Here is a 22,904-nt window from a genome sequence, read left to right on the forward strand (position 1 = left end):
GGTGACTGGTCGGTAGCTGCAAGCGCGTCCTTGGCGGGGCACGACGTCGGCGGGCTTCGGCGGGCGTCGTCTGGGTCAACGGCTTGGTGACCTTGTGGAGTCGAACCAGCCATGGCGGCTTGGGAGTCGGGCTTGGCACCGGGCCGCACGTGAAGGCGTCGACCGTCGTAGCGAGCCAGCCGAGCCACTTGTCGTTCGGTATCACGTGTGGGCCGAGGTCGCGGCCGCGGCACTTTGTCGTCACCGCGTGTAAAATAGTGATAGTTTGGTATAGTCCCTGCATTCTTTCATCTTGATGTTGTTGGTTGACGATATCTGTACTCGGTGACTCGATGCAAAAAATGTGTCTCCTCGCACTGCTCGATACGCCTGCATTACTGGTTTAGCGTGATGTGCAAGTACTGGAAGCGACGGACGACCGAGTGTGAAATCGCTACCGACTATCGGCGCATAGGTTCACTGTCTGTTTATGTGTAAGCCGTAATGTCACATCGCGAACGAATCACTATTATAACTCTGCGAGTTATGGTGCACGTCATCTAAAGACGTACCAGTACAAAATTTGGGGCTGGCTTGGAGGCCGATAATAATACGCCTGGAATAATTGAAAGCTAACATTGTAAATAGCACTAAAATCGATGGATCTGGACTAGGGGAGCGAGGCTAGTGCTCCAAATTGAAATTGAACACGTTTTGACGAAGCTGTCCACCAGCGTGACCTTAATACAGGTCTTCTCACGGCCCACGTCATTGGTCTCATAACTGCCGTGCCCGTTGGATTTGCCTGCATCGGATGCCACTTGCCGCTCATCTTTGCCTCGCCCTTTGCGGGCTCGCGCATGCTGCTCGCGTCACATATGATTATGTACAATATGATCTACTAGTACCCGTCGAAACACGTTCATATGATCTACCCGCCGACAGAGGTCAACGCGGTGGTGTCGCGCGATGCGGGCCTCACGGACGTGAGCGATGCGATGTTTTCCCTTAACATTGGGATCTTTGCGGCCGCCCTTCTTGCGCAGCTCAAGTGGACGGCGCCGTCCACATCGGAAGCGTCGACGCCGCCGCTTGTCGAGATCATGACGCCCCAAACCATCTACAAGCAGATTTAGTTTGACGTCACAGAATAGTCGAGCACATGCGATAAGATAATACGAGGCTGCCTCAAACTTTTCGTTGGCTCAAGCACAGTCTCAACACTAAATAGTACCGCAGGGGCCTCTGTGGACGTTAGCCACAACGCAACGAGAGCCAAGTGCTTGGTGGTATCCGAGCCTTGTATTTGAACGTTTCGATTGGACAAAAAATTATATAAATTGGCCAATCAGATGTCACGTGCAACCAACCCCACTACGCGAGGTCGCTCGCGGGACCGAAATGCGATCGGAATTCAAAGTCGCATTTGCTTGGTCGAACGATAGATGGGGATTTGCAGGACACAACAAGCTATGCCGCATGGACGTGCGAGGCCTGCAGCGTGCGCTACGAGCTGCGCAATTAAACATGGCAGATACCATATATAACCATATATAACCACTTTTAGTTGCACTGCCTTATTCGGGTGGTGCACACAAGGGAAGAGCCGTCGATTTAGGTACCCCGTTGCAAGTACTACAATGAGCTACAGAAGGCGTGCATGCATTCGTTCCCACCAAGGTCAATGCGACCAAGGTCCTTTGGGCTTGCCCGGTGCTACAGCTATCACACCACCCACACAGCCAGCGTTGCCAACGATCGAAAATCCTCTCAATCCGTGGGTCCATTGCGTATTTTGGGCTTGGCGAGCCTTTAAAAGAGGCAAACGCAGGCTCCTTCAGACAACTCTTGTCGTATTGCTCGTACAAGTATGGGGCGACAATGGTGTGTCCGGCTCGTGGGACTGCTCATCGTCGTCTCTGTCCTCTGGATGATGCGTGATCTGCAGTTGATCGCATTGCATCGTGCGAAACCACACATCGTCGTCTTACAGCAAAACCTTGTGCACGCTGCTCCGACGCTGCCACCGACGACGTCGCCTACGCCTGTGCCTCTCGTCACGGACAACCGAGGCAGCATCTACCCGCATGACCCCAACCGCAAGGTCGACTGCGCCGTACTCGTCATGGAGCACTTGGTCGAAGATTACGTCAACAAGACCGAGTGCTACCCCGTCTCAGAGCGCCGCGCCCGCATTCGAACCATGCTGCTCGAAATCACTCGGGCGTTGGAGCACCACGGTATCGAGTACTGGCTCGACAGCGGCACGCTCCTCGGCGCAGTCCGCGGCGGCGACATCATTCCCCACGACGTCGACGCCGACATTGGCTTGACGCAAGCCTCGATGAACGAGCTGCGGCACACAAATCTCTCGACGCTCTTGCCGCGCTACGAGCTCTTCCTTCGCGACAGTCCGCTGTACCGGGACGGCCCGTACTGGTATCTTCCAGGACGGTTTGTCGACAAGCACACGGGGCTGTACACGGACGTCTTTGAGTTCTTGCCGTCGCAGCAGCCGGCGAACGCGACGTTCTCGAGCTCGAACGGCACGATCGGCGAGCTGCTCATGCCGTCGGCCGATGCGATTGTGAACGGGACGGTCGAGATGCTCGGGCCCGTCCAGTCGGGCTGCTGGTACACGTGCAAGTACTGCCCCGATACATGGTATTTCAACATCCCGCGCGAGTGGGTGTTTCCTCTGAAGCGGTGTTCGATCGCTGGCACGAGCATGTGGTGCCCCGCCCAGCCCGACAAGTACCTCACGATGCTCTACGACGAGACGTATATGGACTAACGACGAAATAGAATGATTGGTATAGATGAATAAAATACTCAAAGTTTGGGTGCGACCCATGGGTGCGATCTAAACTTGCGCGGATTTCGGTGGAAAAATGTGCGGGGCCAAAAACGGCTAAAACGGTGGAAAAATGCGCGGAAATTGCCCGTAATTACCCTCCCCCGACCCCGCGACAACTTTTTGGGGGCCTAAAATCCGGCTCGCTGCGTTTCCGCGCCTTTTTCGGCCGTTTTGAGGCCTCGCGCATGTTTCGACCAAAATCCGCGCAATATGATACTTGATTCCTCGAAGTTTGACCTGGTGGCGTGATTTGGACCCTCCGTAAGCCCCTCTTGCATTCGAACGCTGCAGCTCTTATTGAGACGCTCGACTACTCGATAGGGTGGCTTCCTGGACAGTCACGTGTTGTGCTTACGCTCGAACGTGCTAACTCTGCCCCATGAGCGACATGTGCGTGATATTGCTGGCGAGCGGAATCAACGTTCCAACAACGGTGACGAATTCGACCTCGAGCTCCTGCCCGAAATGCGCTTACAGTCGGTGACCACATCCACGCCAAGTCGGACAAGATAACGGATACATGTCCGCGAGCTCACGCCTTCGTTGCTCTCCCTTTTTTCACTGAATACCAAAATCTGCGCACACCAACGTCAAGTAGTAGCTGACCTGCATTTTACTATTGCACTGGATAATACGGTATCTTGAAGTTGCCCCCCAACGTAGCTTCAACGTGCGCTTCAAGGTTCTGGCGTCTGGTTCATGCCGGCGTACCGGTACATTCGCAGCCGCCCTCTTGCCTCGAAGCCATCGACAGCAGCACTCACAGAAAAGAACTTACAGGTTTAATTTAGCGACGCAGCGTCGCATTTTACATAGATAGGAGGAGGAGGATCGGTGGGAAAGCAGCAAGGGTTAAATAGAGCAAACGAATGCGTATCAGACGCCCACGTAGTCGAAGAGCGCGAGGACGCTGTGCAGTTTCTTCTGCTTGGCCCACGTCTGCACCGCGTAGACGCCGTCGGACGCGAAAAAGTGGTCGTCAATCACAAAGCGCAAGAGCGGCACGCTCGCTTTGGCCAATAGCATCTCGTCAAAGGTGACGCGGCGCACGTCGATGAGAAACTCGACCACCGAGGTATGGCCCTTGAGCGCGGCGAGGGCAGTCGCGGCCGGCGTGTGCTCGACGCGAACGAGGTACTTGACAAGGTTGAGTTCGCCCCAGTACGCGGCGCAGTAGAGCGCGTCGGCGCTGAGCAGCTCCGGGCGGCGCGACAAGAGCGTCTTGACCAGCGCCAAGTTGCCTTCAAAGATGGCCAAGTGCAATGGCAAGCGCGGGTCGACATGGTCCGTGCTGAGGCAGAGTTCAATCGCCGTCAAGCTCGACTCGTGGAGCCCGAGGAACTGCGGCGTCGGGAACGTGTAGTGGGCCTCGGGCCCGCCGCGCCCATGCAGCGCGCTGGTGACCACCTTGTCGTACCACGCATCGAGGCTCGGCGTCTTGAGCGCACTACTCTCCGTTGTGGTCGCCATCGTCGGGGCGTCGAAGCGCGTGTGGATGACGATCGGGGCCATCGCGTCTCTCGAGCGGAAAAGCAAAGTGAAAAATCCAATCCAATCCAAATAATCCGGCTGTCTTTCTGCGCGCAAACCAGCGTCCCGGTTCGAATGTTCCCATTGGTCCATTCCCGCCATCCGGATGGCGATCCGCCAATCACACGCGCCGCGTGCGTGGAATCGGACGGCACGTCGCCCGCGTGGGACCCGCCGGCAAGGCTATGCGCACGCCACTGACCGCCGGGACACAAAAGCGCGACCGCACGACGCGCCCTTGTATACCCATTGCTGACCGGTTGGGTCATAGAATCCCTCCGCCTCCACGGGCTACAATATTGTACCTCGACCCACCGACGCCATCCGGCCCCCGAACCGCTCCAGGAAGCTCGACCCTCGTCACCTGAGGACCGAGCGACGTGCCATTTTTTCAAGTAAAAAAAACGCACGTGTCACCAGCCCATTACGGCGTCAAGTTGCACAGCGACGAGGCCACGTACGTGTGTGTGTGTGTCAGAGACGAGCAAGATTCAGTGACTTGGATGGACAAGAGTGGTTGCGTTCCAACGAGAATGCCTCTCGAACAAGGAGCAACACACCACGGACGTGGACGGAGCTCGTGTCCGTTGCCAGCTGGTGATGGCAGCTGCGGGTCCACTTGCAAATGGCGTGCGTCTAGCCACGCCGTGGACCGAGTGGCTACTTCAACATCGTGATATGGACAAGGCAGTTGGGACAGCGGACATGCGCAAGTGGTCGCAGGTTGAAGTTGCGCGTGCAAAAGAAGCCCAAGCGCGACACCGCGCCACGTACTCGCGACGTGTTAAAGGTAGGCAAGGGTCGTCCTATTACATCGCCGACGCTACAGGTAGCAGCTACAAGCGGGTCGTGCGCTTGGTCTTGAAGTCGATCACGACCGAGGCAAAGCCAAGAGTCGCGTTCTCGTGGAGCCGCAGCTTCATCGGCGTCTGTAGCGCCTCAATGTCGTGTCGCACCGACTTGGTGCTTGCGACCGCAGCGTGGAACCCGCTCTCGGCTTCGTCGCCCGACCACAAATCGCCCTCGTCGGCGGCCTCGTCTTCATCCTTGGCTTCGTCTTCGTCGCTGCTGACCCAAGCCACGTGTTGGTCCTTCCGGGCTTGCTTCTGCCACCGGTACGCAGCATCGTGCGGCGGCGTCCGGCGGATGCCATCGCTCTCGTCGGGAGCGACTGTCGCGTCGGCATCGGGTGCCTCGTCGTCCAGCGAAGGAATTTGCTCCCGGTGCCTACCACCGTTCCAATGGTCACGAGGCGGTACATTGACAAAGGGACTGCTACATGGTGAGGCTCAAGGACGCCTTGGCCCGGTGGATCCAGCGCTTGAGTTGCGGCAGTTGCTACAACAACAGCAGCATCATAGTAGGTCGAGAAACACGCACCAATAGTGTACCTTGACTTGAGGAATGCGGTGGAGCATGGTCCAGACAGGCGGTCCCTTCTTCGTCTTGGCGAGCGTCGAGAGCTTTGTCGTGCCTTTCGCGTGCTCCATGACCGTCTTCATGTGCACGACCATGAGCGCTTGGATGTACTGCACGTAGCGCTCCATCGCGTCCAGCACCAAAAGCACATGGTGGCACAGTGGCGCCAAGAGGCTCTTGTCGGCCGCGATCTCGGGCGATGAGAGACGCCATTGGAGGCACTTGTCGACGACGACGACGACGCGCTCGCAGAGAAACTGACACGCGCGCACGAGCAGCGGGACGCTACGCAACGCGATTCTTAGCGAAACAAATGGAGCAAAGTCGTACGTTTTGCGGGCCAGCTCCGAGCTGTAGAGGTCGCCGATATGGGCGAGCGCAATGGCTTTCGAGAGCACGTGCAGGTAGCCCGTGATCCGGTGGTACGGGTCTCTCGTCGGCGTCGGGGCCAAGGTCGGGTGCGTCGCCATCGAGAGCAAACTGAGCCAAAACGACGTAAAGAGCTGCGGAAAGCTCGCGCGCGTGCACGTGCGCAGACCTGGCGCGACGTCGACGTCGTCGGTGACCATGGTCGTAAGCACGTCGGCGGTCCACGATAGAAATGGCAGCGGGTGCGGCGAGAGGGCAAACACCGTGGCGTAGCAGTGGTGTAAATAATACCTAGGAACGACGTCTTCAACCCGATCAAGAAGGACCACAGCGATGAGGACGTACAAGGAAGACGACGCGTGCGTTGGCGCATAGCTCTTCAGAAACGAGCTATGGTCAAGCCACGTGACCGCCAGAGGCGTCGGGGAGAGCGCCAAGTAGCCTTTCCACGCACTCCATTCGACGTTGGCGTGCGGGTAGACAGTCGAAAGCAGCGTCTTGCCGAGCTGCGCGACGTCTTGCAGCATCAACGGTGCAGGTTTGCACACGAGGACGAGCACGTCGAGGGCTGCACAGAGCACTTGAGCGTCCTGGCATTATGCGATGAGTACCTTGTGATCGGATACGAGGATATTTTACCTGCAGTTGAAGGAGGTTGGTCGATACAAAGTTGTAGAAGGCGTCGGCGGCCTCCCAGAGTGGCATGTCGCGCTCGGCACATGCAAATAGAAGAGCGTCCCGATCGGCGGCGAGGAGTGCCCCGAGGATGGCATACACCTGCAGAAGCGTCTCGGCGACCGACTCGGCTGTTGTCGTTGCCGCTGTGAGGGCGGTGATGTAGGCGGTCCATGGCACGTCGAGTGCGAGATGCGACCTGAGCGCGTTCATGTACGTGCCGTAGAGACGCCAGTGCGGCGGCTGCGGCGCGTCGCGGTCCACGAGGCCATGGTAGAGCAAGCGAATGCAGCGCGCTTGGCCAAGCGAGGGTGGCGTCGATTCGGTCGGCGGCAACTGCGTCAGGAAATAACACACCACCGCGTCGTCCAAGAGCCGCAAGTAGCTCAACGACGTCTTTTCATGGGCGGTCTAATATCCCCGATTGCATCGTACGTTGCATTGAGGAGAGACGGGATCCTGTACCTGTGTGTGCTGGTCAAAGTACCCCACGACTTGGTCCCACAGACGATCAAGTACGGCATCGCGCCGACCGGCCGCAAACAAACTGTTGAGAAGCGTGACGCCGACGTAAATGGCCGCCTGGAACATGGATGCCAACGACTCTTGGGGCCCAAATTCGTCTGGCCACGCGCTGACGAGGGGCTGCGACAAGACGTCGTCGAGGAGCGCGCTATTCGATCCCAATGTGAGTGGAGACGCCACCATGTGTGCTACAATGAAAGAAGCGTACGGCGGGGCGTAGGCGACGAGGCAGCGCACGAGTTCGGCGAGCGCGGCCGTGCTTTCACTGCAGGGAGCGCCGGCGTGGTGTTGAAAATAGGCCACTAGCGAGAGCTCTCGCGTCGACGTGAGCACGCGCCGGCGCCGGAGCGCGGGCAAAACGTGCGTCTCGGCCAGCGACGCATCCACGTGCGCGCAGAGGTACGTAGCGACCCCGGGCACGACCTAGCCCGACGTCAGTTTGAAATGTTACCAATAGGTTCCGAGTCTTGTCCAGAATAATCTGTCCCGACGTGCCGAACGTCGAGACTATTGGATTGGCCTTGTGTGGGACGTACCGAGAGCGGGGCGTAGGCGAGGAGACGCAGCATCCACGCTGTGATCGTGCGCCGGTCCGTGGGCGTGACCACGTTGGCGTACGTCAAGTGGGCCGCGAGCAAGATCGACGTGAGCTGGAGCGGCGACGCCTGCTGCAAGATGTGTTTTTGAATCGTCATCACCAGCAGCGTGTACAGCGACGGGTCCGTCGGCACGAGCTGGACGACGGCAAAGCAGAGCGGGTCGAGCAGCGCCGTGTTGTCGCCTTTGGTCGCACTCACAACGTGGATCGTGTCCAACACCAAGTGGCCGTAGTACGCGCGCAGCGACGGAAGGGCGTCCGCGATGCCGACGGCGGCCGTGACGGCCATGTGGCGACGAAGCCCGTCGCGCTGCGTCGTGTTCCACGTGTGCGACCGCCCGACGAGGTGCAAAAGGAGCTGCAGCACGCTTTGGACGTCGATGCTCTCGCGCAAGAGCGCCGTGAGACTCTGGATCGCGTGCGAGATGAGCGTCGTGCCGAGTGCTAGCGTCGTTTGCTTGTGAAACGCAACGTCGAAGAGCAGCGAACAGAGCTGGACGTAGCTGGCTTGGTACGAGGCAAAGACATGCGATGCCACGACCTGCTGCAGCGAGAGGAGCCATGCCAGCGAAATCTTCTTGTGCATGTGCAGGAGGCACTTCCACACCGTCTACGGAATGCCATAGAGTTAATAGAGTTGGGGACGACGAGAAAGATGGGGTACTGTGTGCTCGGACGACCGCTGGAGAAGCGTTAGGAGCCAGAGACCGTCGAGGCGATCGAGGTCGTCGGCGGTGCGAATCGAGCGAAGCGTGTACTTGAGGACGACCGACCCGCTGTAGAGCTGTCCGGACATGACCTACGCCAGCAGAATGGGCTGCGCCAAGAAGTAGCAACGACAATATGAAGTACGTCGAGGACGAGGTGCAGATGCGGCAGCGACAGGCTCGTCGCTTGCTGGCGAATCCGGCTCAGTGTCGCCGCGGCCGTCGTCGGCGTCAGGAGCGCGAGGAGACTGCGGATGACCGACGGAACGTCCGTCTCGTCGACGCTGTCGAGCATCGTCTATACAGGTGCATCGCTACGATGGCGCGTGGGAAGGGCATGTAGAGCCTACGTGCGCGAGCAGCACTATGTCGTTCTGCTGCGATGGCGAGAGCGGCATGTCGACAAGCGACCCGAGAAGCGGGACGAGGAGCGCGCTGTCGCTCTCGAGGAGGTCCTTGTACGCTTGGAGCACGAGGTTAATGCACTTTGGCGACTGGTACGTGAGCTACCACCGCATGTGAGCGTCGCGGCGATGACATGTATGATGGCAACCTGTGGCAGGTGGTGGATGAGCACGACGCGGTAGCACGACCCATAGAGCAGCTCGACGATGGCCTCCGTGATGGCTTCGCTCGAGTGCAGATAGATGCCCATGAGGCGCAGCAGCTGGTTCACGCCATCTTCCGGCTCGGTCTCGGCGCGCACGCGGTCCAGCAGGAGCGCGCCGACCTCGTCCTTCACCGACGCGGGCGCGTCCTGCACGAGCTTGGGCACGACGTCGAGGAGGTAGCGCAGGCTCGCATGCTCCAGCGACGCGATCGACGGCCGCGGGAGGGACGCATGCTCCTCGTCCATGCTGGTCCGCGCCAAGGTGCAACCTGCAACAATGGACCCAAGCCGGTGGGATATCCGGATATCGCCTCGTATCCGGCGGTTGTGCAGCCTACGGTTGAATCGCTCGGTTTTGATTGGACAATTTACCATCCGCTCACGACTTTAGGCCAATGCCTAGGCTTTTGGAGGAATCCCGCGGTTTCATTGGTGCAAAAGCGTTACCAGTCCTTTTGGCCAATCACTGGCCACTTTCAATTTGGCCCGGATCATGCAACAACCACGGTATCCACCGAGCTCGCTGCTATGGCAGGTCGAGGCCGAGGTCGAAGCCATCCGCCGGGAGCGATCGCATGGCCCGCCGAGCTTCCTCTCGTCCAAGGACCTCCTCGACGCGCTCTGCCTGCGCTTCAACGTCATGTCGTTTGCCGAGCTCAACCTCGGTGCGCCGTTCGCTGTGCCCGCGATCCGCCAAGTGCTCGACCTCGAAGCCTCGCTGTGGGACTTTGTCGGGATCTACGTCACGTCGCGCGCCATCTCGACGGTCCACGACGCCGAAGCCGGCTTCCTCGAGCTGCACCAAGTGGCGACCTTTGACGCGCTGGGGCTTGGCACGTGCTTTGGCCTGTCGCCGGCCGTGGCCTACCACTTCCACGTGCAGGGCCCGCCGCCGATCGCGTCGCTCTCGACCAAAGACGTGCTCCTGCATCTGCGTGACTTTCGCTTCGTGCTCAACCGACAGACGCAGGACCCGACCGCCTTCCTCGCCTACATGGCCGCGACCATGAAGCATCCGGTTGGGACCCTCGGCGTTACCGTCGCCAACATGGGCCGGTCCATCGAGCTCATGCGCCGCATGTACAACGAAGAGCGCAAGGAGCTCCGGAACCTCGAAAACGATTTCCGAAAAGACATCACGGACCGCGTTTTTGAGATCACCAAGACCAAGTTCAGCGCCGAGAACCGGGAAAAGGCCATTGGCGATGCGCTCATCGCCCAGAACGTCGCGCTGCCCGAGGGCAACCAGAAGGCCAACGTGAGTGCGCGTGTCGCGTCGTCGCTTCTGACGACGATCACGCGCCTCGACGCCGAGCTCGACCAGGAGATTGCGCGGTACCGGTCGCGCTTGCCCAAAACGTCGCGTCGACGATCGCGGCCATGGACACCAAATTGCGCGCCAAAGTCGTGCGCAAAAAATGGAGAAGTCCCGGTCCGCCACGGTCTCGTGGGTGCTCTGCAGCATCATGGCCAAAGCACGCGTGCTGCTCGACACCGACAAGCTCGATTCCGTGGTACGAGTCTGTGCTGTTTTTTCGTGATTTTTTCGTGATGTTTCGTGATGTTTCGTGATGTTTCGTGATGTTTCGTGATTTTGCGTGGTTTCATCGAGTGCATTTTGGCGTAGCACAAGGGCCGAGAACGCGAAGCCGCAGCCAACGACGACAACGACGATGAGGAGTGCAAGTGCTGCTGCGTCGGCAAGGACGCATGCTCGTGCGCGTGTACCTGCAAATGCCACGTCATGGACGACGACGACGACGGCGACGGCAGTGATGACGACGGCGACGGGGGAAGTGACAACGAGACCAATAAGACCTCCATGGTCATGCCGGTGCCGCCGCCGGTGCCATTGCTGGCGTCGAGCCCGCCTGCGGTACGCATCACCTACCCATCGTCCTTGCATCACGGCACTGTGGTCGTGTAGCCAGCGGTCGTCGATGCAGCAACGTTAACGACACTACGAGCCAAGCTGCAGCAGGCTTTCGCGACGACGACGACGACGATGTCGACGTTCTGGCTCGTCTGCGTGCGATTGAAGTCGAGTTGCAACTGCCGTCGCTGCTTGCGGCCGCAACGCACGAGGAGGCATCGCCTCCCCTGCGACTGCCCGTAGCAAATCGGTACGCTCGTCTGTTGTGCCTCGTTTCCATGCCTGAAGCAAAGCCGTAGAGGGTGTCCCCGCACGCTTCTGCCCCAAGTCGAGTCGCTTGTGTACCAGTGCCGCGTCGCCCAGCACGACTTTGCCTCGCCGCCATCAGCGCCCACAGTGTCGCTTGTCGAGGCCGCTGTCGCCGCCGAGTTGCACTTGTCGTCGGTGCCGGCAGCCGCGCTTGCGTCCACGCAGGCGCCGCCGACAACGTTGCTCTTTACGCACCCGCTGCTCGCAGCGGCGCCGACACCGCCGACGCTCCAACGACCGATCGCCGAAATTGTTGCGGCGCTTAAAGCCCTCCCGTGCTTGGTCGATATCGAGTCGGCGCTTGGCTGGTCGCTGCATTTTGCGTACGAGCATGGGCCCTTTCTGCCCTTTTTCCAGCACCACGTGCCGCACGTCCCGCTCCTCAAACTGCGCAGCGGTGCGTTTATCAAGCTCAGTGCCACGTCGACGCCGGCGTCCATTGCAGTGACCGCGAATACGGGCGATGACATTGCCGTCCACGTCACTTCGATGTTTGTCTCGATGCGCGAGGCGTGTCCGTGGCCGCTGCTTGAAGCCGCGATCGTATCCGTGCTCGAGCAAGTGCCATCGCCGGTCGACGTGGGCTTAGCTGCGCTTCGCCGACTCCCAATCGACCTCGTCCCGCATCTCGGCCCGCACGTGCTCAAGAGTCTCTCGACCGTCGTGCTCAACATGCCCGACCAGCTCTGGCGGGCAGCGACCCACTGGACCGACCAGCTGCGGTTGGCGCACCTTGGGGTGACGGCGTCCGTGCCGCAGTGGCAAGCGCACCTCGACGTGTTCCTGTCGAGCGGCAGCTTTGCCGCCTTGCCGTCATTGGCATCGTCCGTGCCGTCGACGCCGGTACCGAGTGTCGAGTCGACTGCCGTCGCGACACCTACGGTCGCGACCGTCGCTTTGGTGCCGACGACGACCACCGTTGCACCGGCGGCCGTCGACGTCGACGCGTGCCGGTCGCTCGTCGAGAGCATCCGACGCGACAATTTCGGTATCGGGCTGCCCGTGACGCCCGAGACGCAAGCGTTTCTGCAGCGCCAGCACCAGCGCCTCGAGCGCGCGCTCAAGCGCCTCAGCGAAGAACTCTACGCCGCGTCGACGCACTTTGTGCTCGAGCTCATCCAGAACGCCGACGACAACACGTACGCTCATGGCGTCTCGCCCGTCGCGAGCTTTGTCGTCACCGAGGATGCGATCACGTTCTTCTGCAACGAAGTGGGGTTCCAGCCGCCGCACGTCCGCGCGCTCTGTGACGTCGGCGCGTCGACGAAAGCGAGCGCAACCGGGTTCATTGGCCAAAAAGGCATTGGCTTCAAGTCGGTCTTTACGGTCACGCACGCGCCCGAGATCCACAGCAATGGGTTCCACCTGCGCTTCGACGCCAACCCCAGCACGACCTCGGGCCAGGTACCCCATCTTGTTTGAAAGATTGATACATGTCGAGACGGCGGCCGCGGGCGGCGGCAGCGACTTGTGCTTGCTGGCCCCGTGATTGCTTGGAGCGTTGTCCAAAGTGCATCCGGCGTCCGGTGCTGGCTCGTGCCTTGACCGCGCTGCCGCACGACATGAAGATAGTGTCTATCTTTGTTGGGACGCAATGGCTCGCATCGATCGCCTTGTCGCATCGTCGACATCCCTCTCGGAGCATCCCATCATGATGAATCGTGCTGCATTAGACCACGTGAGCTACATTTTGCCCTACTGGATCGACGCACCGGCGTTTCCCGACAGCGGCACCACGATGCACTTTCCGCTGCACGCGCAGGCCAAGGCGCAACTGCCGTCGACGTGCGCCCTCCTCGAGCACATTCAGCCGTCCATTTTGCTCTCTTACGGCAGCTGCAGTCGCTCGAGCTCACCAACCACGTGCTCTCGACGCGCGTGTGCTACAAGAAGACGTGGACGTCGCCGCACCTTGTGACGCTGCACACAAGCGAGACGGCGTCCCAGCAATGGTACGTCCTCTGCCTTCTTTCGACCGTCGCGATGATGATTGACTAGGTATGTGGCCGAGCGCGCGGTCGTCGTGCCTACAAGCAACCTCCGCGAGCACGTGCTTGAAGGCACTTCGACGCTGCTCCAAGTCGCGTTTCCCATCACGGACGAGAGCGTCGCATCGCACCCGCTGCAGTCGGTGTTTGCCTACTTGCCGCTGCAGAGCTACGGCTTTCGGTGCATTCTGCAAGCCGACTTTGAAGTGCCGTCGTCGCGCGAGGCCGTGCTCGACTCGTCGTGGAACCAATGGCTCCTCCTCGAGTTCCCGTCGCTCTTCGTGCACGCCTTCCTCGACGTTGTCCAAAGCCACCCGCACTTGATCCGGCTTCTGCCGCTGCTCCACGAGGTCCAGCCGCCGTTCCACGTGCTCGCCCAAGACATTGGCGTCCGACTGCAGTCGATGCCGATCGTGCAAAACACAGCCGGCCGCTGGGTGCACCCGACGTCGGTGCTCGATGCGCTCGACCTCTTTGGCGACGACGCGCCGACGCCGTGCGACAAGGTCCTCCGCGACGTCTGCGAGAAGGACTATCTGCACCCGTCGTTCAGCGCATGGCTCTCGCCCGAGATGAAGCGCACGCTCGGCATCCAAGCGCTGAGCAGCGCGCATCTGGTGCACATTGCGAAATCGACCAACTCGCTGCTGTCCATCGCGAGCCACGGCCGCCTCTTCGTGCAACTGGCGCGCCTCGCGCACCGCGAACGCTCGACGACGGCGGTCGCTGCCCAGATCCAGCACGTGCGTCTTCTGCCACTGGCGGTGGCGGGCGACACCACGACGCTCGCAACGCCAGCGTCAAATGTCTTTTTGCCCACGGACGTCGTGCCGACGACGATGCCGTTTGCCTCCGAGATCCAGCTCTTGGCGCCAAGCGTCTGCGAGCAGCTGCAAGCGACACCGATCGCGCGGGCGTTCGCGCTGCTCATTGGCGTCAAGCCGATGAGCACCACGGACGTGCTCTTGCACCACGTCTTGCCGCGCGCCAAGGCCGCGAGCAAGAACCACGAGGACCAGCACGCAGTCCTGGCCTTTCTCCTCGCGACCTACGCGACGGCGCACGAACCACTCGCGTCGAATGTCGTGTCGGCGATCAAGGAGAGCGTCTTTGTACGCACAACGCGAGGGCATCTCGTGCCGCTCTCGGCCCAGCTGTACCTTCTCAACCCGCATCTGCCGGACGCGACGGTGTTTGACGCCTTCTCGGTCGTAGACCCGGCGACGTACGGCGAGAAGGCGGCCGCTTTCTTCTCGAACGTGTTGCACGTGCCCGTGCTCTTGAGCCTCGACGCCGGCGTCGTGCCCGGCTTGGACGCGATCGTCGCGTACGCGGCAGCCACGCCAAGTGTCCCCGTCGCCACGGCGCTGCTTGCGTTTCTCGACCAGTCGTGGCGGGTGACGCATGCGCCATTGCTGCACGCGGCGGTCGCGACGTTGACGGCCCACGCGTGGGTGCCCGTGCAGCGAGCGTCGGTCGTGACGCTCGTGCGACCGAAAGACGCGTATATCTGTGCGCCAACGCTGCCGCGTCGCCTGCGTTCGCACGTGTCTGCCGTCGTCGTCGACGTGACCAACACGGCGCTAATCGCCGCGCTGCAGATGCACCACGGATTGTCCTGCGACGATCTCGTGCAGCTGCTGCAGTCGCCGTCGACGTCGACCGCCGATGGCCTCGTCATCTTGCAGCACTTGCAGACGCTGCTTCGGGACCTCTCGGACGCGGACGTCGCGCGTGTGCGTGACGCGTTTGCCGCGGCGCCGCTTGTGTTGGCGGGCGACGGAAACCGACGCACCTTGGCGCAGTGTGTGTGGAAGATGCCGGAGCCGGTGCTTCCAGGCCTCTTCGCACTCGCCTCGGTGTACCCCAAGACGCTCAAGGATCTTTTTCTGCGCCTCGGCGTGCCCACGCACCCGACGATGGCCAACGTGCTCGCCGCGCTTTCGTCCAGCGTCGAGGACACGCGCCCGCACTTGGCGTTCTTGGCCGCCCATTGGCAAGACGCGCTGCCGTTCAAGACAACGCTGGATGCGATTCCGTTTGTGCAAGCCACGACCGGCGACATGGTCACGTTTGGCGCCGGTGCGTACTGGACGAAAGGCATCCCGTCGTGGTTTGAAGCGCTTTCGCTACGTGCGCCGCTCGTCGACGTTGCGTCTCCTGTCAACGCGCCGTTCGAAGCGCTCGTGCAGGCGTGGCCAACCCACAACCTCGAGAATGCGATCGTGTCGGCGCCGACCGAGTGGTGTGCGCGCGTCGCCGCTGTCTGCGCCAACGGAACCGTGCGCGAGAGCACCAAGCACGCGCTCGTCCTCGACGTCCTCCAGCTCTTCAACGACCACAACGTCGCGTGGCCCGCGTCGCCGCCATATGCGATGTTTCCGACCCAAGCCGACACGTATGTTGTCCTTGCTGACGCGCACGTGCTCGGAGGCGATGACGCGCCGTTGCCATTGTCGCTGCCGCATCCATCGCTGCTGGCGCTACCGTACGACATCTCGCTCCGCGACTACTTGGTCGCCCAAGGCATGCCGACGCTCGCCTACACGACGCACGTGGACTGCGACCTGACGTACGATGTTCTGTGCTATAATGGATGCGAGCTTCACGCGGCCGACTAGGGTGCCGGACGAAGACGGTCTTCGCGACTACATTGCGCGGCAAGTCGATCGCGCGGCGCTGCCCCCTGCGACGATGGTAATACTTGTTGCGCGATCGCCAAAGGCCCATCGTGTAAATGGTCATAGGAGACGTGGGCGACTTTGCTGGGACGCCTGCGCTGCTCGCTCGTCTCGTCGCTCGTTGTCGAGTATGCCATTGGAGGCACGGCCGTGCACAAGGAGCGGCACGCGTCGTTTTTGCATGGCCACCGCCTCTACGTCGAAGAGCCGTTGAACGAATATGTGGTGTTTACAACGCTGGCCAACCACGTGTATGGTCCGTCGTCCGAGCTCGCGTCGTCGGTGGCCAACGCTCTCTTTGTACGGAGCATGCAGCCCGAGTCGGCCGTGCCGCCGCCGCTCTGGAGGTAGATGCAGCCTCGGTATGCTAGCGAGTCACGTCCTCCTCGCATGATGTAGCGAGCTGCCTGGCGCGAAGACGCTCAAGCGCAAGCACGACTGGGCCAACCCGCAAGCGCTCGAAGCGCCAAGCAAGCGGCCCCGGCAAGGTGCCATCTTCCAAGTCGAGATGCCGCACGCGCCACAAGCGTACCATCCGCGCCCACTGCAGCTCACGGACGAGATGCGCATGGCGATCGGACGCGCGGGCGAGGCGTACGTCTACGAGGTCCTGTACGCATCGCTCGGGGCAAGCGTCGAGTGGGTCAACGCCGACGAGGAAACGGGCTTGCCGTACGACCTCTGCATCAATAACGCGAGCGGCGGCCGCGAGTACATTGAAGTCAAAGCCACGAGCACGTTCGACAAGCTCTCGTTCGAGATGAGTGTCCAGGAGCTCGACTTTGCCGCCGCGCACGGCTCGCAGTACACGATCTACCGCGTCTTCCAGGTCAAGCCGCATGTTGGCGCCGTCACCAACTGCCCGATCGTCAAGCTACGCAACCCCCACACGCTCCTCCGACAAAAGAAGCTCAAGCTCTCGGTCGTCATGGATGCCAGCGTCGCGGCCCCGTCCCCGTAAAAGCAGTTTGTAGAAAATAGAGGCGCCTTTCCCTTCGAGTTCATTTCGTAAAACAATGACAGCCACGTCGCAGCGCCACAAGGTCCTCGGGACATCGCTCCTCGTACGCTCGCCTCGTCAGCGCCAAGTGTCTCACATCGTTGCCTAGCTCATCCTTTTGCTCTCGGCCGGTGACCTCTACGTGGGGCATCGCACCACGTCTGCGAGCGCCGCCGGCTGGGGCATACCGCCTCTTGTGGCAACCACGACACTTGCAGCGATGTACTCGACACACCGCCCGCGCCAGCACCTCGCCATCGTGGTGCGTTGCATCGGCTGGAGAAGAGGCCACAACACTTTTACGTAGATCGGCGGGCTCTGTCTGGTGCAGCTTGGGCTTGTCGCCATTGCCCTTCTGGCGACCATGCTTGGTCTCGGTGCGACGCTGTGCTGCTGCGGCTCGCGTCTCTGGTACGCTCCGACGCGGAGTCGAAGCTGATGGATAAAAATGTCATTAGCCCGGACGACGGCATGCTGGCACTGGAAGGGTGTGCGACGGCCTCCGACAACTGGTACAAACTGCTGTCAAGATACGAGTCGAACGAGATTTGTTTGGTGCTTAGCGCCACAAGTCCGTTTCGCCAAGCGTGCGCCGTGTACGCCCTTGTGCGGAGTCTGTATGTGACGGTAAAGACTTGAGGGTACTGGACCGCATGGACACCACGGCGTAGGTATGGGTGGCCGCGATGCAGTATGAAGCCGCGAAAGAGCACGTTGCCCTCCAAGACGGCTACGCCAATTACGTTGCTCTGTACCAACGCTCGGACCCGGCTCTCTTCGCAGCTCGCGCTGACGTCGTTCTGCGCGTATCCTGTTAAAACCCAAGGGGGCTGACGCAATGTGACCTCTGTATAGGGCAGAATATATATTGGTATAAGTTAGTCCATAACATGGGGCTTGGGTGCCTTTTCTACAGGGGCAGTTCGGCGCACGGCTTGCCGACCAGATAGAGCAAGTCGGTGGCGACGATCTTCATCGTGCCCGGCGGGTTCGTGTGCACGTACGACGGTGACTTGTCGGACGCAAGGTGGAGGCACCCGATGCAAATGAGGTTCTACACGCATATAGTGTTCCGAGGCTCTAGAAAGAGGCGACTTACAAGTTTGAGGCACTTGCGAAAGCACTCGGCAAACTCTTTCCCGACGAGCAGTGCGGGCACTTTGACTTGAAAGAGCCGTTGGCACCTACAATTGTTTGGCTCTCTTGATACATTGAAACAATCGTACTCGTCGTCTTCGGGGGACCCAAACATGAGCAGGTTGACGACCGATGTAATGTTGGGTTTTTGGTAGCACTCGCTCATGAGCGAGTCGATCATGCCACTGACATACACGCGTCCTACGTTGTCCATTCAATTATGTTGCGACATATTCGCGTTGATACCCGAGGCGTACGACGGCTCGCAAATGTGTTCAATGTCGATCTTCTGGTCGCTGTTCTTGGTCGCATCGAGGCCGTTCGTGTTGGCGTACTTGAGCGCGACGGAGCCAAACGTCCGGTAGTGGCGGCCGTCGCTCTGTCGGCGACCGCGGCGCGGCGGCCGCTTGACGATGAAGCTCATAAACTTGACGTTCGTGGCTTTGACGAGCTCCACGATGAGGTTGGGCGTCGCGGACCCGCACGCCTCGATGATGTAGCGCACCGTCGTGATCGCGTCCGCGTCCACCATGTTTTCGTCCACGTAGCGGCGCTTGGACGACGTCGAGGCCTAGTTTGGTTCATTAAAGATGACATTTGTGTCCATATCCAGTTCAAGAAATACGAGAATGATGATGGCCGCGGCGCTGCCAATGTGAATGCGCTCGAGATCGAACGAGCTCAGCGGGGAGCCTTGGAAAAAGTAGATGCCCTCGGGGTCCGGAATCGTCAGAAAGTGCGCTTCCGTCATTCCAAACGACGAGATAAAGACAATCGGCTATGTCCATATAGAATAAGATGCGTGTCGACGGCTTGCAGTCAAAACATATGTACCTGCACGGTGGACGTCTCGACAATGTGCTGGCGCAACGGCGTGATGAGGTCGTGCAGTGAGAGCGGCAGCCCGACAACGACCACGTGGCCGCTGAGCACGTCGGGCAGTGGCTTGTCCTACAAAAAGCCATGTCTCCATCGGCTGCGCTACCCAATCGATCGGATGGACAAGCCCACCAGGAAATCCTTGTACGGTGACGACTTTTCAAACGCGTGCTTGACGCCATGGATCGTTTTGCGCATGGCGGCAAAGCCTTGCACCTTGAGGTTAGCGACGACGTCGGGCTTCTCCGTCGTGACAGACGGCTCCGCGTCCGCCGTGCTGGGCACGGCGTCGTCCTGCGTGGGCGCCTCGGGCGCCGGCGCCACGATCACGGCTTCGGTGCGCTGGCGGTTGGCGGCGCGCTCGGCCATGTACCGCTCTTGCTTGCGCAGCGTTTGGCGGAACTCGCGGATTTGCTCGAGCGGGTACTCTGCGATGCGGTCCGCGACCGAGATGCCGGCCGCGAGCACGTAGAGCGTGCAACAAATCGTCGGGTCGGCGGTCGTGCCGATTTTAAAGTCCATGGGCATGATCCGCGCGCCTTGGTCGGTCAGCATCGCGATCGGGATCACTTGGATCGTCCCAAAGAGAAACAAGATGAGTTCGCCGTATGTGAGCCCGGAAAACGTGCGCGGGAGGTCGACCTTGTAAATCTCGTGGATGTAGCCTAGCTCCAAAACATGAGACAAGTGCGAGCGCGTGTAGACGCGAACCGCGCAAATACGCCGCTTCCCACGACTCGGACGGGTACAGAAACTCGACGTTGGGCGAGACCGTATCGAGGAGGTTCGAGAGGAGCGTCGAGAGGCCCATGATGGAGCAGTTGAGACCCACAACGCCGAGCTTGAGGCGCTCGATGCAGACGACGCCGGACGCCCCCGAGAGCGTGCAGTGGCCCATGTTCTGGGACGAGTACACTTGCGAGTAGATGGGAATCTTGGCGTTCGAGCCACGGAACGCAGCAGTCAGCAGCGTACTTGACTGGTCTTCGTTGGACGACCGATGCGAGTGCTTGTTGATCATGACGTAGCAAATCGACGCGCGGCTGATCATCGCGCGCTCGAGGTCGAGCTCGTTCATGGCCGAGCCGACAATGTACTGGACGCGGGGCTCGTACTGGTGCACGATCTTTTTCACTTCGCTCGTCGGAGCCGACGGGTGCAAGATGACAATCTGTGCATATTCAGCGTGGGTCGCAAACGAGAATGTACCTTTTCGTTCCAGTTGGGGTTGTCGGGGTGGAAAAATTGCCGTAAAAAGTTGTTGAGCGCCCCCGCGCTGACTTCGCCACCCGCGGTAATGATCCCGTGCGTGTGCGTCCGGTACTCTTTGTACGAATTCGTGTACCCCGAGTGGGACGAGATCGTCGCAATCAACTTGTTGACTTGAATCGGTACGAGCACGAACGTGAGCATGATCATGAGCGACGTGGCCAGGCGGCCGAACCGGCTGCGCGGCGCAATGTCGCCGTACCCGAGCGTCGAAATCGACACCTACCATAGATGCGTTCACATGCCATCCAAGTTGTAAGTTGCAACTTTTGCAAAATTCGAAAAAATCGAAAAAATCGCAAAATTGCAGACAACACAGGCAACCGTACCACGACGAAATAGACCCAGTCAAAGAACCCGAGGTTTTGGCACGTGCAGCAGTAAAACTTGTCGTTGAGCTCGAGACACGCAAGCGTCTCGGGCGCCCGCTCTGCCGTCGGGTCCATGCACGTCTGCACGAGCATGGACTGGCACACGGTCGGGCACTGCGCCGCGCATTGGTCCAGAATCTGAAGCATCCCAGCCATCGCAACAATGATGCAAATGACGGTGAGGACGGTTGCCGTGATTTGCCGCGTCACCGTCGACTTGATGTACTTGAGGATGCGGTACGAGCGCAGGATGCGGACGGTCTTGGTGACTTGGAGGATCGACACGAGCTGGCGCCGCGTCGGGTCGTCGGCCCAGCGCGAGAGAATGTCGTTGCCAAGCGCGAGTTCGATGACCATCGGCACGAACGAGACAAAGTCGACCATGGAGAAGAAGCTGCTAAAGTGGTTGCCTCGCAGCGGGGACGCGTACAGCCGCAGCATATAACTAGCAGCACGTCGCAAAAGCACATCATTGACAATCACAAAACGTACTCGCAGAGGAAGATGACGCCGAGCGCATAGCCGACCTTGATGACTATGAGGCGCGTTCGAGTCAACACGGTGAACTAGACAAGTTGGGATCGAGCGTACTGTCGGACTGGGTCGTGCTGTCGAGGAGAGGTCGTGGTCCGTCGCGATTGACGCTAATGTAGATGCCGACCCAGATGAGACTGAGGAGGATCATGGAGCCGTCGAGCGTGCTGCCGGCGTTCGACTGCTCCAGTGTGCGGAGCGTGTAATCGCGGATCGACTCGCCCGAGTCGCGGAAGAGGAAAAAGATGCCGCGCGCCCGCGGGTCGCGAATCTGCTCGAGCTGGTTGGAGACGGTGACAGACACCATGCGCTGGATCGACTGCCGGCGGCTCGTCGACGACTCGAGCTTGCGCTTGCGCATCGCGCCGGGCGGCGCCTTGGACGAGCTCTTGTGCGACAACATCGTCCGTTCAACAACGACCACTGGACCTCTCGCGCGACGGCGGGCTATTCTCGGACTGAACCGCCTTTCCCAAAAAAAGGCGCCACCCGTCCGTTTCAGAAACCACGTCCGACCATCGTCAAGGCAGCAGAGACCATCTCGTGACATCGAGCCGCTCCTATCATCGAGCTACCCCGTAGGCCTTATGGAACGCGCCAAACGTGGCACACCCGGTGTGGGAGCTTGCGCCGTCCTTGACTCTCAGACATAGAGAGACTGCTGGTGTCCATAGAAGCACCGTTTGCATGCAATGTGTTGGGGTGGCTGTATTGGATACTTGGATACTTGGATACTTGGATACTTGGGTAGAGCTTGGATTGATGAAAACTCCAAGTCAGGATCGACGAGACCACAGCGCCTTGGCCTTCGATGGGCCCATTCGCATTGCGTCGTCCAGGTGGCGTCCTGTGTGGCGCCACGTATTTTTCACGTCCATTGTAAAAAACACACATGTGTGTGTAAATGGTGTGTGTTTTGCAGTGACCATTCCATTTTGTTTGGTAGCATGCGAGCCAGCCGCGCGTTCTCGTCGGTGACGCGGAGCGTGTTTGCCCATGCGCCGCCGTCGCTGGACCACGTGTGCATTGTCTGCAAGGACGTGCGCAAATCCATCACGTTTTACGAGCGCGTCTTGGGGGCTCGCCACCTCTACAAGGACGACCCCAACTTTGGCGTCGACCCGGCCTTTCTCCAGATTGGCTCGGCGCAGGTGACCGACGACGACGCTGCCACGAATACATACCAGTACTAATAGGTGGCGCTCTTGCCGCTCGCAGCCGGCCAAACGCAGATCCGAGACCACAACGGAGCGCATTTCGCCATGACCTGCAAGGACGCCAACGACTTTGCGACCATCAAGGCGTCCTTGTCGAGCGACTTGGCGGCGCATGGCACGAACGCCCATGTGCAGTTCGAAGACTATGGCCGGTACGTCCGCGCCGAGACATCCTGTCCATCTATACACATCGCCATAGGCAGTTGTCGCTCTTCTTCAGCGACCTCGACGACAACATTCTCGAGATAACGCATTGGAAGACTTCGTAGACGCATGACGTGGCACGCTGTACGCACGCTCATGCCCTCGAACGCGAATGTGCCCGTCACGCGTGCTTTTTGTTGTGTGTATTTTGGTGTGGGGTTTCATTCCGGATA

General features: G+C 60.0%; 8 protein-coding genes across 8 annotated transcripts; 5 read left to right on the forward strand and 3 right to left on the reverse strand.

Moving 5' to 3' along the window:
* Positions 1 to 2,104: 2,104 nt before the first annotated feature.
* Positions 2,105 to 2,773, forward strand: SPRG_01360 (hypothetical protein; the record flags this gene model as incomplete). The annotated part of the gene is made up of 2 exons (XM_012339580.1): positions 2,105 to 2,668; positions 2,726 to 2,773. The coding sequence occupies 2 exons, from the start codon at positions 2,105 to 2,107 to the stop codon at positions 2,771 to 2,773; spliced, it is 612 nt and encodes a 203-aa protein (XP_012194970.1).
* An 824-nt stretch (positions 2,774 to 3,597) lies between these two features.
* On the reverse strand, positions 3,598 to 4,375 carry SPRG_01361 (hypothetical protein). Its single transcript, XM_012339581.1, has one exon. It carries the CDS (start codon positions 4,346 to 4,348, stop codon positions 3,713 to 3,715), a length of 636 nt encoding a protein of 211 aa, XP_012194971.1. The 5' UTR covers positions 4,349 to 4,375; the 3' UTR covers positions 3,598 to 3,712.
* A 774-nt stretch (positions 4,376 to 5,149) lies between these two features.
* SPRG_01362 (hypothetical protein) lies at positions 5,150 to 9,531 on the reverse strand. The gene is made up of 13 exons (XM_012339582.1): positions 9,213 to 9,531; positions 9,010 to 9,165; positions 8,805 to 8,957; positions 8,617 to 8,751; positions 7,891 to 8,562; positions 7,563 to 7,777; positions 7,295 to 7,502; positions 6,794 to 7,240; positions 6,500 to 6,744; positions 6,116 to 6,445; positions 5,758 to 6,070; positions 5,646 to 5,704; positions 5,150 to 5,593 (listed from the first exon to the last, which is right to left on the reverse strand). The coding sequence occupies exons 1-13, from the start codon at positions 9,513 to 9,515 to the stop codon at positions 5,203 to 5,205; spliced, it is 3,627 nt and encodes a 1,208-aa protein (XP_012194972.1). The 5' UTR covers positions 9,516 to 9,531; the 3' UTR covers positions 5,150 to 5,202.
* A 231-nt stretch (positions 9,532 to 9,762) lies between these two features.
* On the forward strand, positions 9,763 to 12,940 carry SPRG_01363 (hypothetical protein; the record flags this gene model as incomplete). Its single annotated transcript, XM_012339583.1, has 6 exons — positions 9,763 to 10,628; positions 10,675 to 10,783; positions 10,897 to 11,192; positions 11,237 to 11,392; positions 11,442 to 12,855; positions 12,893 to 12,940. 6 exons carry the CDS (start codon positions 9,763 to 9,765, stop codon positions 12,938 to 12,940), a joined length of 2,889 nt encoding a protein of 962 aa, XP_012194973.1.
* A 46-nt stretch (positions 12,941 to 12,986) lies between these two features.
* SPRG_01364 (hypothetical protein) lies at positions 12,987 to 17,081 on the forward strand (the record flags this gene model as incomplete). Its single annotated transcript, XM_012339584.1, has 5 exons — positions 12,987 to 13,403; positions 13,450 to 16,011; positions 16,061 to 16,136; positions 16,187 to 16,467; positions 16,520 to 17,081. Exons 2-5 carry the CDS (start codon positions 13,844 to 13,846, stop codon positions 17,079 to 17,081), a joined length of 3,087 nt encoding a protein of 1,028 aa, XP_012194974.1. The 5' UTR covers positions 12,987 to 13,403; positions 13,450 to 13,843.
* Positions 17,082 to 17,136: 55 nt separating this feature from the next.
* SPRG_01365 (hypothetical protein) lies at positions 17,137 to 17,938 on the forward strand (the record flags this gene model as incomplete). The annotated part of the gene is made up of 6 exons (XM_012339585.1): positions 17,137 to 17,184; positions 17,230 to 17,382; positions 17,428 to 17,531; positions 17,579 to 17,632; positions 17,684 to 17,747; positions 17,792 to 17,938. The coding sequence occupies 6 exons, from the start codon at positions 17,137 to 17,139 to the stop codon at positions 17,936 to 17,938; spliced, it is 570 nt and encodes a 189-aa protein (XP_012194975.1).
* Positions 17,939 to 17,973: 35 nt separating this feature from the next.
* SPRG_01366 (hypothetical protein) lies at positions 17,974 to 21,759 on the reverse strand. Its single transcript, XM_012339586.1, has 12 exons — positions 21,368 to 21,759; positions 21,269 to 21,311; positions 20,735 to 21,221; positions 20,346 to 20,627; positions 19,848 to 20,307; positions 19,269 to 19,801; positions 19,092 to 19,208; positions 18,883 to 19,035; positions 18,504 to 18,828; positions 18,347 to 18,458; positions 18,220 to 18,304; positions 17,974 to 18,174 (listed from the first exon to the last, which is right to left on the reverse strand). The coding sequence occupies exons 1-12, from the start codon at positions 21,711 to 21,713 to the stop codon at positions 18,031 to 18,033; spliced, it is 3,087 nt and encodes a 1,028-aa protein (XP_012194976.1). The 5' UTR covers positions 21,714 to 21,759; the 3' UTR covers positions 17,974 to 18,030.
* Positions 21,760 to 22,254: 495 nt separating this feature from the next.
* SPRG_01367 (hypothetical protein) lies at positions 22,255 to 22,890 on the forward strand. Its single transcript, XM_012339587.1, has 3 exons — positions 22,255 to 22,461; positions 22,507 to 22,679; positions 22,727 to 22,890. Exons 1-3 carry the CDS (start codon positions 22,258 to 22,260, stop codon positions 22,794 to 22,796), a joined length of 447 nt encoding a protein of 148 aa, XP_012194977.1. The 5' UTR covers positions 22,255 to 22,257; the 3' UTR covers positions 22,797 to 22,890.
* Positions 22,891 to 22,904: the final 14 nt, after the last annotated feature.

The sequence above is a fragment of the Saprolegnia parasitica genome (genome assembly GCF_000151545.1).
Source record: "Saprolegnia parasitica CBS 223.65 unplaced genomic scaffold supercont2.3, whole genome shotgun sequence".
Lineage (NCBI taxonomy): Eukaryota > Oomycota > Saprolegniomycetes > Saprolegniales > Saprolegniaceae > Saprolegnia > Saprolegnia parasitica.

What these genes read in the sequence shown, in the direction of transcription:
- SPRG_01367 (XM_012339587.1), top strand. Translation starts at nt 22,258, where the DNA reads ATGCGAGCCAGCCGCGCGTTCTCGTCGGTGACGCGGAGCGTGTTTGCC. An exon ending in TCCAGATTGGCTCGGCGCAG is followed by an intron (nt 22,462 to 22,506) that starts GTGACCGACGAC and finishes CAGTACTAATAG; the next exon opens with GTGGCGCTCTTGCCGCTCGC. An exon ending in CAGTTCGAAGACTATGGCCG is followed by an intron (nt 22,680 to 22,726) that starts GTACGTCCGCGC and finishes ACATCGCCATAG; the next exon opens with GCAGTTGTCGCTCTTCTTCA.
- SPRG_01361 (XM_012339581.1), bottom strand. Translation starts at nt 4,348, where the DNA reads ATGGCCCCGATCGTCATCCACACGCGCTTCGACGCCCCGACGATGGCG.
- SPRG_01366 (XM_012339586.1), bottom strand. Translation starts at nt 21,713, where the DNA reads ATGTTGTCGCACAAGAGCTCGTCCAAGGCGCCGCCCGGCGCGATGCGC. An exon ending in GGCGTCATCTTCCTCTGCGA is followed by an intron (nt 21,222 to 21,268) that starts GTACGTTTTGTG and finishes ACGTGCTGCTAG; the next exon opens with TTATATGCTGCGGCTGTACG. An exon ending in ACTGGGTCTATTTCGTCGTG is followed by an intron (nt 20,628 to 20,734) that starts GTACGGTTGCCT and finishes CATCTATGGTAG; the next exon opens with GTGTCGATTTCGACGCTCGG.
- SPRG_01362 (XM_012339582.1), bottom strand. Translation starts at nt 9,515, where the DNA reads ATGGACGAGGAGCATGCGTCCCTCCCGCGGCCGTCGATCGCGTCGCTG. An exon ending in CCAACCTCCTTCAACTGCAG is followed by an intron (nt 6,745 to 6,793) that starts GTAAAATATCCT and finishes GCATAATGCCAG; the next exon opens with GACGCTCAAGTGCTCTGTGC. An exon ending in ACGCACGCGTCGTCTTCCTT is followed by an intron (nt 6,446 to 6,499) that starts GTACGTCCTCAT and finishes CGTCGTTCCTAG; the next exon opens with GTATTATTTACACCACTGCT.